Below are 13,438 nucleotides of genomic sequence, written 5' to 3'. Positions count from 1 at the left end.
TAATTCGATTATTTAATCGGCAATTCACAACAATTCATTTGTAATTTTAAACTTTCCATATGTAATTCAAAAAAATTCCATCTAAATTTTTAAGAATTTCATTTGTATATTTTTATTTGAAATTCAATGAATTCAACTTGAAATTCATAAAATTTTACTTGTAAATCATAATATTTCAGTTGTAATTCGTAAAAATTCATTTCAAATTCTTAACATTTCATTTTAAATTCGAATAAAATAAATATATTGAACAATAAGTGGTGTAAAATTTTTTTATGTAGCGAAAAATAGTATTAAAAAATAAACTAACATATATATATATATGAGAAATTGATAAAAGATATATATATATATATGCGGTTTTTAAAAGAATGAATAAAAATCAACATTAAGGTCTGTCAATAATGTATATAAATTAAATTTAAATACATACATTAAAGATCATGATGCAAAAAAGTATAAAGTATATAAAATTATAAAGTATATTACATTAACACTAGAACGCCGAAGGCAGTCATTTTGACCGCTTTCCAATTTCAAGTACAAAAGGAACTGTGCATTTAATGACACTTTTTTTAAATTTACTGAATTTTTTATAATAAACGTAATTCTGTGAGGTACAAAAAGTCACCATATTTTAAAAAAAAGTGTCATTAAATGCACAGTTGCTTTTGTACTTGAAATTGGAAAGCGGTCAAAATGACTGCCTGCGGCGTTCTAGTGTTAATATGTACATACATTATTACCCACCTTAATGTGTTACACATATTTTGGGTGTTTCCCATAACATTTTTCCAATTTAAAATGAAATGATATTAATTTCAAATGAAATATTACGAATTTCAATTGAGTTTATTTGAAAGTTGAATGGAATTTTATAAATTTCAAATGAAATTTTAGTAATTTCAAATGGAGTTTTATGAATTTCCAATGGCATTTTACGAATTTCAAATGGAATTCTGCGAATTTCGAAAGGTGTTCTATGAATTACAAATGAAATTCTCGAATTACAACTGATATGTTATGAATTGCAAATGGAAATCTCGAATTGCAAATTGTATGTTGTGAATAACAAATGGAATTTTCGAATTACATTTGATATGTTTTGAATAACATGTGAAAAAGGTGTAGAATTACAAGTGAAATGTTATGCATTGCAAATAGAGTTCTCGATTTACAAATGAAATTCTCGAATTGCAATTGAAATGTTTTGAATAACATTTGAAAAAGGTGTAGTATCAACCTCATTTGACAGAAATATGTAAACAATCAAAGACATTTTATTTATTTCAATTTTTTTCGAATCCTCAAAATAAAATTGAAAACAGGAATGAAAATCTATCAAAATTTTATTTTTATCGTTTCTACATCTTTCTTCTAATCCCTCTCTAATTTAGTCATTAGCAGTTATATATGTAACCCATATTAAAATGCTGGAAATTGCCATATTCATATTGACAATAGTCTTACGTTTGAATCAAATCAGCAGGGTTTTGCTGTTTCCTTTTATAATTGTACCATGCTCTAAAATCCAAAAAAAAAAAAAAAAAAAACGAAACGAAATTTTGAATGGATTAGATAAAGGCCTATATAAGGTCGAACAGTAAGCGAATGCATAGAGAAAACTTAAGTTTAACGTCAATTATTTTTGCCGAGGCGAAAACTAATTGTTTCGACTTTAAATAAAAAACACAGCCAAAACACAATTTATAATTTGTAGAATATTTTACTTGAAAATCTTTGTTAAACTCTTGAAATAGTCCAAATATGCTTCACAAAGACAATATAATTAAAATTGAATTGAATGTTGACAAAATATTATTTTCGTTTTGACGTCTAATATAATTTTGTTTGTATGTATAGGTTTCAAAATATGTTTTGACAGCAAACTTTATACTCACCTGTGCTTACTAAGTGAAATGTTATGAATTGCAAATTGAGTTTTCGAATTACAAATGAAATTCAATTTGCAATTCATAACATTTCAGTTGTAATTCGAGTATTTAATCGGCAATTCACAACAATTCATTTGTAATTTTAAACTTTCCATATGTAATTCAAAAAAATTCCATCTAAATTTTTAAGAATTTCATTTGTATATTTTTATTTGAAATTCAATGAATTCAACTTGAAATTCATAAAATTTTACTTGTGAATCATAATATTTCAGTTGTAATTCGTAAAAATTCATTTCAAATTCTTAACATTTCATTTTAAATTCGAATAAAATAAATATATTGAACAATAAGTGGTGTAAAATTTTTTTATGTAGCGAAAAATAGTATTAAAAAAATAAACTAACATATATATATATAAACATGAGAAATTCATAAAAGATATATATATGCGGTTTTTAAAAGAATGAATAAAAATCAACATTAAGGTCTGTCAATAATGTATATAAATTAAATTTAAATACATACATTAAAGATCATGATGCAAAAAAGTATAAAGTATATAAAATTATAAAGTATATTACATTAACACTAGAACGCCGAAGGCAGTCATTTTGACCGCTTTCCAATTTCAAGTACAAAAGGAACTGTGCATTTAATGACACTTTTTTTAAATTTACTGAATTTTTTATAATAAACGTAATTCTGTGAGGTACAAAAAGTCACCATATTTTAAAAAAAAGTGTCATTAAATGCACAGTTGCTTTTGTACTTGAAATTGGAAAGCGGTCAAAATGACTGCCCTCGGCGTTCTAGTGTTAATATGTACATACATTATTACCCACCTTAATGTGTTACACATATTTTGGGTGTTTCCCATAACATTTTTCCAATTTAAAATGAAATGATATTAATTTCAAATGAAATATTACGAATTTCAATTGAGTTTATTTGAAAGTTGAATGGAATTTTATAAATTTCAAATGAAATTTTAGTAATTTCAAATGGAGTTTTATGAATTTCCAATGGCATTTTACGAATTTCAAATGGAATTCTGCGAATTTCGAAAGGTGTTCTATGAATTACAAATGAAATTCTCGAATTACAACTGATATGTTATGAATTGCAAATGGAAATCTCGAATTGCAAATTGTATGTTGTGAATAACAAATGGAATTTTCGAATTACATTTGATATGTTTTGAATAACATGTGAAAAAGGTGTAGAATTACAAGTGAAATGTTATGAATTGCAAATAGAGTTCTCGATTTACAAATGAAATTGTCGAATTGCAATTGAAATGTTTTGAATAACATTTGAAAAAGGTGTAGTATCAACCTCATTTGACAGAAATATGTAAACAATCAAAGACATTTTATTTATTTCAATTTTTTTTCGAATCCTCAAAATAAAATTGAAAACATGAATGAAAATCTATCAAAATTTTATTTTTATCGTTTCTACATCTTTCTTCTAATCCCTCTCTAATTTAGTCATTAGCAGTTATATATGTAACCCATATTAAAATGCTGGAAATTGCCATATTCATATTGACAATAGTCTTACGTTTGAATCAAATCAGCAGGGTTTTGCTGTTTCCTTTTATAATTGTACCATGCTCTAAAATCCAAAAAAAAAAAAAAACGAAACGAAATTTTGAATGGATTAGATAAAGGCCTATATAAGGTCGAACAGTAAGCGAATGCATAGAGAAAACTTAAGTTTAACGTCAATTATTTTTGCCGAGGCGAAAACTAATTGTTTCGACTTTAAATAAAAAACACAGCCAAAACACAATTTATAATTTGTAGAATATTTTACTTGAAAATCTTTGTTAAACTCTTGAAATAGTCCAAATATGCTTCACAAAGACAATATAATTAAAATTGAATTGAATGTTGACAAAATATTATTTTCGTTTTGACGTCTAATATAATTTTGTTTGTATGTATAGGTTTCAAAATATGTTTTGACAGCAAACTTTATACTCACCTGTGCTTACTGTCCGATTTAGGCCTTGGATTAGATTTTGATGATGAAGATTAGATTTTGATCTGGAAGATAAAGGATGAGAAAGCCACAGCGACCATAATATTAAGTGCAACACCGGTACAGATTGCGCACATCAAGAACTGTACAAAAGCCAAAGAAACATGGGAAACTCTGAAAGATGTGCACCGACCAAAGGGACCTGTAAGAAAAATAACATTGTTTAAGCAATTGATACAAATGCGCATGGCAGACGATGAGGATGTACAGTAGTACATATGCAAATTTGTGTCTATTGTGGAAAAGCTGGCAGAGACGGGAATAGCCCTACAGGAGGAGCTCTACGTTGTAATGCTCTTAGCGAGCCTGCCGAGGTCATACGACAATTTAGTGGTTGCACTAGGAGCAAGAGATGAGCTGCCAAAGTTAAGCACCATAAAAATGAAATTGGGCGAGGAATGTGATCGCAGAAAAGTATGCAACAACAACACAAACAACGAGGAAAGTGATGTTAAAATCTTTATGACACGCACAAACAAAGACAAAAAGGGCAATTATAAGAACAAAAACAACAATGACGCCAAAAATAACGGAGGTAGCGGTACCCAGCGAAAACAACGCAATTTCCATTGTTTCAATTGTGGACGCCTTGGTCGCTACGCAGCACAATGTAGGAAGAGAAATTCTAAAGCAGAGAGTAAAAGAGAGCCACACAAAGCATTTTCGATGTCGACTGAGAGCACAATCAACAGAAGTGTTTGGTGTGTGGATAGTGGTGCGTCTGCCCATTTGTGCTGCGACAGAAGCATGTTCACAAAGTTCGATGAGCACACAGAAGAGATTTTGCTGGCAGGTAACAACAGCATTCAATCGACAGGCAATGTAATTTCATTTCGGTTGGTAAGGAACCCTGTAGGGAATGAACCAATTTAAAACTAACTTTAAACTAATTTTAAAATAGTCACTACTAGTCCATTTATCGATTTTTTTTCTTTGGGCCAACTGACTTTTTTTACATGGCGATGATCGCGGTAGTAGTCAGTAACTTTTCAACTGGTTACAAACTAGTTATTTTTGACGCATTTACAGTTAGATTAAAAAAATGCAGATAGTCATCGGTCTAAAAGAGATTAATTTGTATGTAGAATTTTCGAAATGACTATTAGTTGGTATATGTTAAGATAACTATTTACTAACTTAACTTGGCTAATTTGTAATAATACCAATATTGTTGTTTTTTTATGCATATGTCGTGGAATTGGCGTTTTTTAATAATATGCAATGCTTTTCGGAGCTCTTTCTCTGGATCCACTGGAAGTGATTCGCAGGGCGTCCATAAGACACTCGAAAACATTTTGGAAATCTTTTAGACGTTTTTCCATGGGTTCCATCCACGTTAAAATAAATTATTATTTCTATTGCAAATATTTCCATCAGCGTCTTTTCTAATTTGACTTTAGTTCACCACTTCATTGAATTTACCTGTGAATAAATTACAAATTAATTGAATTAAAAATTAATAAAAATAACAACGTTTAAAAAGGGGAAAATTAATACTTACGTATGTAGTCGATTGTCTTCATCTATAAAGTTATTGAGGGTTGATAAATCTTCAACCGTTTTGACGGGGAAATAGTTCCTTACATTTTTGTGCTCCGCATCTTGCCTCATTAAGTTTTCGGTCACGACATTTCAATTATATTATTAAAACACTTACCAATTTATTTTTAATTTCACACTTAAATAGCACAATTACAATTAGTTACGATTTACACGTCTTCACTCTCCGAAGTATCAAACAGAATGATTTTTCTTCATCTTTGCATTCGTTGTTGTTGTGTGGAATGCAATTCTAACGATTTCTTGTTTTGCGTTTGTTATGTTTTTGATGACATGAACATATTTTTGATTTCAATGTGGTTGAGTCTTAGATGACTTTCTAGCTAATTTATAATCAGTTGATTAATAATTTCTTTATAACTAAACATTTTGTAAACTAGTTGATGAAAGTCCTACAGGGAAGTAAACAATGGTTGCGTCGTAACATTTACAAACAAATCTGTAACGATTACCAAAGGAGGTAGTCGAATGCTCGAGGCGAAGAAAAGATGTAATTTGTTCTTGTGTGGTGTTACTAATAGAGAAAAGTTTTTTGCATGCCCAACAATTACCATTAAAACATATATTTTTTCTGAGTACCAGTGCCTAGTGCTCTAAAATTATCAATGACTCCAACTCAGGGTTTAAAATGCAGCATAAAAAAATAGCATTAGCTTTATACAGCTACTGCTAAAAATATTGACATTATGACTAAATAAGCAAACCGCTTGCTTTTTTAGTTCGTAGCATCTGTGTTATGACTAATCGGCAGTACGACTACATATTCATATAATATTTCGTTGCCGACGAATAATCAGCCGAGGGTTGTTTTTATGTTTGTGTGTTGCCAACGCAGAAATTAGAAAAAAGGCATTTCATTTTGTGTGTTGCTATTTAATTTAAACTTGTCAAATCCATGGCACAATAAATATGGAGTCCATTTAGCGCAGCTGATGTATCGATTAACTGTCAAAGTGCATAATTTCCACTTGAATTCGATGTGCAAAATTTGACAGATGATCGACACAAAAACAAAAATTTTTGTTTTAATACATCACCGTATTATTGCATCATGGTCAAATCATAATCAAAAACTGTCAATAATAGTACTAGAATTACTAAATTATATATTAAATAAAAAACCTTTAGCAAGTATTACTAATTGTCTTTCTTCGATAAAATGAAATTATCATAATCGCGATTTTTAATTCTCTCGCAAGAAAAATGTATACTAACGCATCAATTGAGAACGGCTGGACCGATTTGATTCTTTCATTTGCCGGTAATTACAGTGGGAAGGTTTTTATGAAAGAAAATTTTGAGAATAATCCGCGAAAATCTTGCAAAAATTATTATAAAGAATCGGCTGGACCGATTTGACTTAAATTTTCTGTTAGAAGTCTGTAATTGAAGTGGAAAGATTTTAACGAAAGAACATTTTGAGAAAAATACGCGAAAATTTTGCAAAATATATTTTGAAAGATATTAGCATTTCCAGACATTTTATATAGAACCTTTATGGTTTCATCTCTTCGTAGTTCTTTTTGAACATATTTTGGGAGAAAATGGACAGCGTATATCTTTAAGTAATTATTAATTATGGAAAATTGTCAAAATATGTTAATTTTCTACAATTAATTGGATTGTCATTACCTTGAAAAAACTATTGTATATGAAAATAAATTTACATTTTCATTAGAGTTAAATGTAATAATAAGAAATCGTAAAGAGAGAGTAAGATTAATCGCTATCATTATTTGCTCACATTTTCCATAAGATCAAGATCTATTTAGTTTGAAAATACAAGTTCTGTTATGTGATGAAATTTGCATGGTATATATAGGTTGTAAAATTTTTCTCAAATAAAATACAGTAAGACATTAATGTAAAGATTAGCGAGTCCATTATGTGGAGCCTATACTAAAAACTATCTTACTCTATGGGGAATACCGAATTAAAGGCAATTTAATTAATATTTTGTTACTACTTTCCAAGTACTTTAAAATAAGGATGCTTAAAAGCGTACAATAATGGAATAAATTGTTTTGAACTTATAAATAGAACACATATCCCATGTGATATCTGGGCCACTGACCGAAACTTGATCATGTCTTTATAGGAAACACCATCAGGAATATTTTTGAGAAAATTGCCAATACATACACATATATTTTTATGTTTTAGTAAAAACTAAAACGTCTATCAGAGTATTCAATACAGTTCAATGATGTTAGTAATTCGCTATATACGATTACAAATACGTCAACAAAATACGAAGGTATTATTGAACATTTTCTTATATTCGGGAAGAATACATTTAAATTCGAATCCTACATGGTGGCAATTCCGCATTATATGTTGTTTTTGCCTAACTCATATGTGCCTTTATGGTTCCTTAAATGTATTTTTAAAGATGTGAATAAAGTTTGCATGGTATATTGACTGTACCGTTGGGAAGTTTTTTACGAAGAAAATGTTGAGAAAAACATCAACAAGTCGGGAAAATGGAATAATCGAACGTTGTGTTAGTTATATTGTTTATAACTCAAGAACTCTACACCGATTTTAACGATTCAAAGGACTTATAAATCGTATGTGGTCAGAATAAGAAAATATAAAAACTAATTGTGAGATTCCGCCAAAACAAATATATTAAGTAATATTTACAATATCAAAAAGCTTTATGGGCCGATTATGGAAACCAACCAAACTCCAGTTGCGATTTCAACTGGCAACACCACTGAAATAAAACTTAACATTATGAATATCAACTTTTCTCAGTTGCCGTCGATAATACTGTTTTGACACTTTTGCAACTAGAAATATTGTAAACAAACAAGAAATTGAATAAAAAATTTCATTTTTAATCATTCGCTATCTACAGGATATTTTCCTCTATTCTGGAGATCTGGTAGCAGAAATGTTATTGAAAATTATAGGGGTATTGCAAAATTAAGCGCCATTCCAAAACATTTCGAACTTCTAGAATCACGTAGAATAATTCATTTCGTTTCGCCAATAATTTCACCTTGTCAACATGGTTTCATAAAAGGGAGATCAACTTTAACTAATCTGATGGAATTAACATGTCATGCACACCATGTATTTTCTACAAAGCAACAAATAGATGTAATATACACTGATGTTAGTAAAGCGTTTGATACGGAGTTGCACAAACTTTTATTATTTAAGTTGGACGCCATGGGTTTTCCATTCAAAATTTTGTCCTGGATTTCATCCTACTTGCAAAACCGTACTCAAAGTGTGTCTTATAATGATATTTTCTCTAGAAATATTGATGTTCATTCTGGAGTCCCTCAAGGTAGCCATTTAGGTCCATTATTACTTGTGTTATACCTTAATGATCTTTCATCAGTGATTCAATTTTCTAAAGTGTTGATGTGTGGTGATGATGTAAAACTTTTCAGAAATTTAGACTCACAAAATCAAAGCCTTACTCTACAAAATGATTTGCACTCTCTTAAATACTGGTTCAGTATTAACGGTATGTCACTAAATTTAAAAAAATGTAAAAAATTATGATATAAAATAATCCTACCGATTATTTTATAGGATCTTACAAATTAGACAATGTTGACTCCCTTCTTTACTAGGATTCATAAACGATGGTCTAAAGAGTTTGACGACCCTTATGTGACAAAATGTTTATTTGTTAGTCTAGTTCGGCCTACATTAGAATATGGATGTGTATTGTGGAGCCCGTTTTACAGTTGTTATTCTAAAAAATAGAATCTGTCCAAACACAATTTTTCTTATTTGCTCTTAGAGGTTTGCCTTGGAGTACAGTTAAAGCACTCCCCCCTTATGAAAATCGTTTAAACCTTATTAATTTTCCAACACTAGAACGAAGACGTTTAATGCTAAGATCTATATTTTTAATAAAACTTTTACGCGGTCAAATTGACTCGAAATTGTTAATCGTTGAAATCAAGTTTAATGTACCTCACGTCTTACTCGTAACTATATACCGCTTTATCTTCCTTTAGTGGGATCTAATTATGAGTTATGTAATCCCTTTACATCACTATGTGAAACATATAACAACCTGTATAATCGCATCTCTTTATCTGATCCAATACATGTAATTAAAAATTCTATTCTATATTTAGAACTGTAGAGTGCAAGCAGTTGCCATATGTTTATGTTTGTCATTATTGTTGTGTTTAATTAACTTTAAATTGTATAACCGGCTGATGTTTACTGTAGCCGGGGTTTCCCAACATTACTAACCCTCCATAATCCGGATTATGGGGTGTACGTTCTCCCTACGTTATGGGGTGGAGGCCCCCTCAGTCGGCTGGGGCGGGTAAGAGTGGCGTGGGAACGACCGAAATAAAACAAACTAATTTTAAGTGATGATAAGCTCAGTGGAACTAGTTTTCGATGATAAAAAAATCCATTAGAACTACCATCTGTATTGTGAGTAGATGTTTATGATTAGAGAAATGTTCAATCAACTGCTCATTTTAGCTATAAGGCGTATTTTCGGCTACCAAAAGATGCCGTTGAATACTTATTTGAAGCATTAAACACTGATTTCCGAAAAGTCAGATGGTAACAGCCCCTCTTAAAAGTGTGTGCAGCTCTGGGGTTTTTTGCGGAGGGAAGTTTTCAAAAGTCCCATGGCAATGACTTCAACCTTGGCATAGCTTAACCAACAATGTCGGTGATTTTGACCTAATTTGTCCGGATAATAGAGGAAAAACTATGTAAAATTTGGATCGTTTCCAAATTAACAGAGGAGGAAAAAGGGAACAATAAACATTTTTTTATCCAAAAACAAAGTTCCGGGGTGTTGTCGGATGAATACTATTCATGGGCCAAAAAGATGTTCGCCATTTGTATTTAATTTGGAAAGGCTACATTAGTTTAAACGTTTAGTAGTAATATTAACTATTATGGGAAGCCTACAAAATTCAGTTCTTATTGATAAACACGACTAAACAGCAAGCAAAAATAAATGGTTGCCGAAAAATTATTTTTGAAGCAACTGAAATTGACAACAGTTGCCATCCACAATTCAAATTCGGCAACTGGAAACTAAACTATGGTTACCATCCGTAATCGACCCATTAGTTTTGCTTGCTAAAATTTTTTATAATGTGTTGCTATTTGTTGCAGTTGTGCTTGTCTGTGCATATTTTGAGGATGAATTTAGCAAGCAATGCGGTAATTTTCGGCGTTTTTGCTATTTTGGCGTTAGCATTTTAAATTCTGCTCCAACTAACTTGTTCCCTTAAACCTCTGATATACAAATGTACAAATAAATACATAATAATACATACCCTGTGTCGAGTGTTGCAAGCGTACACTGTGCCGTATTATGCACACTAACTGCTTAATACGACACATGATAAGTAGGATAACAAGAAGTAGATTAATGGTACAGCCCTAATACAATGTTTCTCTCTTGTGATGTCTCTTTTCAGACGGAAAATTAACTCAATTTAATGCAGATGGTTTTTGTTAAAATAACTTTATTGATGTATTAAAGCTTTAATCTGAGTAATAACGTGAATTTTAATTTACACTATTATAGTGTACTGTATGTGAACATAAAAAAATATATATAATAGTGTATTGTAAAATGTCTTAAAATGGTATAAATATAAAATGCAAGTAAATTTACAAATAAAATATTATTTCATGTGCCAATCATAAAAATTCATTTCAAATAAAGCTGATAGGCTTTACGTTAAAACGTTGAGATAGAGCTTCACATGTTTTTAGTTGATTTGGCAAGTACTCAATACCTCCAGCTTCATCCACAGACTTCATGTTCATTGTCTCTTTATCGCCAGCAACAAGCACGGGCTTCTCAGGGTCAGTCTAGAGGAAAGAAAGAGAGAGCGAGAGAAAGAGATTGTCAAACTATTTTTTTCAATACAATCAATAATCTATTTACTCACAGGTGTGCAACTACGTAATCTGGCATTGAAATCACACATTCTGTCTTCAAAGTTGGGTGCAAAGCAATTGGGATCTACGGCGATGAATACCTGTCCAAGATCTGCAGCAGTATTTGCGCCGGTATGAGTCCATTTACGAACTTTTGTGGAATAATTAGCCCCAGCCATTACCCCTGATAAAATATCGACTAAACCACCAAGACCTTAAACACACAAAATATTCATTGGAATTCAAAATAAATGTGTATGCAATTGTTAATCATACCATAGCCTTTATAGCCGGAATTAATTTCTGGGCCGCCTAATGGCATCAAACAACCAGTTTGGAAAGCCAAATCAGCGTCATTGGTCACTCTACCTTCAGGATCTTGAGCCCATCCATCGGGTAATGGAGCTCCTTTACGACGTTGTATTTCGATTTTGCCTACAGCGACAGCCGTTGTAGCCATATCCAATAAGAATTTATCATCCTTGGCAGGTACTCCCAAAGACAATGGATTGGTGCCCAAGGCAGCTTCTTTTGAACGTGTTGGAGCCATCAAAGGTGAAGTATTTGTCATGGACATGCCAACTAATCCCTCTTTCATGGCCCTCATGGGATACCACCCAGCAATACCGTAGTGATTGGAACCTTTAGCACAGACCCAGCCAACACCTACCTGTTTTGCTTTCTTAATAGCCAAATCCATACAAAAGTTGCCTACCACAGCGCCCAATCCGTTGCAACCATCGACCCAGGCAGTAGCGGGAGTTTCTTTCAAAATTTTGGGAACAGCACTGCCATCCGTAGAATTAATGGACAAATCATTTAAATACATTTCCAAACGATTCATGCCATGGCTGAAATGACCGCGATAGTCAGCCGCAACAAGTAGTTCTGCCATTTGTTCAGCATGATCTTGAGGAACATTTACCGCCTTAAAACAGTCGATCATAAAACGCCTGGATTCCTCAACGGAAACTAATTGTTTTTTCTTCCCGCTGGATGACATATTTCTGTAGGTCGTGTGCCAAGTATCTGTAATAAGACCAGATCAGTAAATGCAGTAAGAATATTATTCCCACTCTTATTTTGAGGTAAATTGCGACTCAACTATTAGTTACTACCAATTGGGAAGCTCCCAGCAGACTGAATGAAAATATTTCCTACGTTCTGTACAAAGATTAGTATTCTTAAAACATCTAACCACTTAACTGGAGAGTGAAAGAGAAACCATATCTCAAGTTTTCTGTCGCTCAACAGCCCATGGTCGAGGGATGTGTTCTACCTTTTATATCAATTGAAGAACAATCAGTTGCTGAAAATATTCTCTTTATAATGTTTTCACGCAAAGCTGTTATTGTATGATTTGCTTTTGATATATGGACATATGCAATAAAATTTTTATATGTACGTCTGCGAAACAGTGAATAGTGTGTGCCGAATTTTAGATGCCGCTTAAGTAACTGTTTATATCTCTTTTGATAAAGTGTATAATGACAATTGCCATTGACTACAACTAGTACTCATTCAATACTTTTTTAACCAATAGTAAATAAAATATTGTATTTCCATTAAAGATACATTGAAAACGTGCGATATCACGATACACCCTAATATGAAACATGTTTACTATTTGCGAAAGAAAAACAGGCATGGAATGTATGGAAATTATAAAAAAACTATATTTTCAGAATGATCTTACTTTACGCGACATTTTAAATGCGTATATAAATACATACATATATTTTATGTATAAGTCTTATAATGTCAACGTCAACGCGTGTGTAACAAATAACAAATTAATTTCTACAACATCACACTATATATATATATATAGATAATTAAGCATGATTATACAAATGCTACTTGGATAGTATAATTTGTATTAGTCTGCCCGTACATTTCTGGCGTTTGGTAATGAAGTTCTTGGACAGGAGTGCTCAAAAAACTTTTTAATAGGCTGGATTGAAGCAGTAAATAGGTACATTCGTTTACTGTAACATTTACTGAGAGTAAAAACGAAAAAGAGAGAAATTTGCAAA

The 13,438-nt window shown here is 31.4% G+C and overlaps 1 protein-coding gene across 1 annotated transcript; it reads right to left on the bottom strand.

The window, feature by feature from the left end:
• Positions 1–11,174: 11,174 nt before the first annotated feature.
• LOC133327745 (uncharacterized oxidoreductase YjmC) lies at positions 11,175–12,414 on the bottom strand. The gene is made up of 3 exons (XM_061536286.1): positions 11,679–12,414; positions 11,414–11,616; positions 11,175–11,333 (listed from the first exon to the last, which is right to left on the bottom strand). The coding sequence occupies exons 1-3, from the start codon at positions 12,403–12,405 to the stop codon at positions 11,175–11,177; spliced, it is 1,089 nt and encodes a 362-aa protein (XP_061392270.1). The 5' UTR covers positions 12,406–12,414.
• Positions 12,415–13,438: the final 1,024 nt, after the last annotated feature.

This window comes from Musca vetustissima, unplaced genomic scaffold (assembly GCF_032173495.1).
Source record: "Musca vetustissima isolate MV318-11 ecotype Yass unplaced genomic scaffold, APGP_CSIRO_Mvet_v1 utg2303, whole genome shotgun sequence".
In the NCBI taxonomy this organism is placed as follows: domain Eukaryota; kingdom Metazoa; phylum Arthropoda; class Insecta; order Diptera; family Muscidae; genus Musca; species Musca vetustissima.
Note: the sequence above shows the minus strand (reverse complement) of the source record. Positions and strands in the feature narration are given on the sequence as shown.

Excerpts from the sequence above, each read along its gene's own strand:
- LOC133327745 (XM_061536286.1), bottom strand. The coding sequence starts at position 12,405 with ATGTCATCCAGCGGGAAGAAAAAACAATTAGTTTCCGTTGAGGAATCC. Across the intron at positions 11,617-11,678 it reads TTCCGGCTATAAAGGCTATG|GTCTTGGTGGTTTAGTCGAT; the intron begins GTATGATTAACA and ends TGTGTGTTTAAG. Across the intron at positions 11,334-11,413 it reads GATTACGTAGTTGCACACCT|ACTGACCCTGAGAAGCCCGT; the intron begins GTGAGTAAATAG and ends TCTTTCCTCTAG.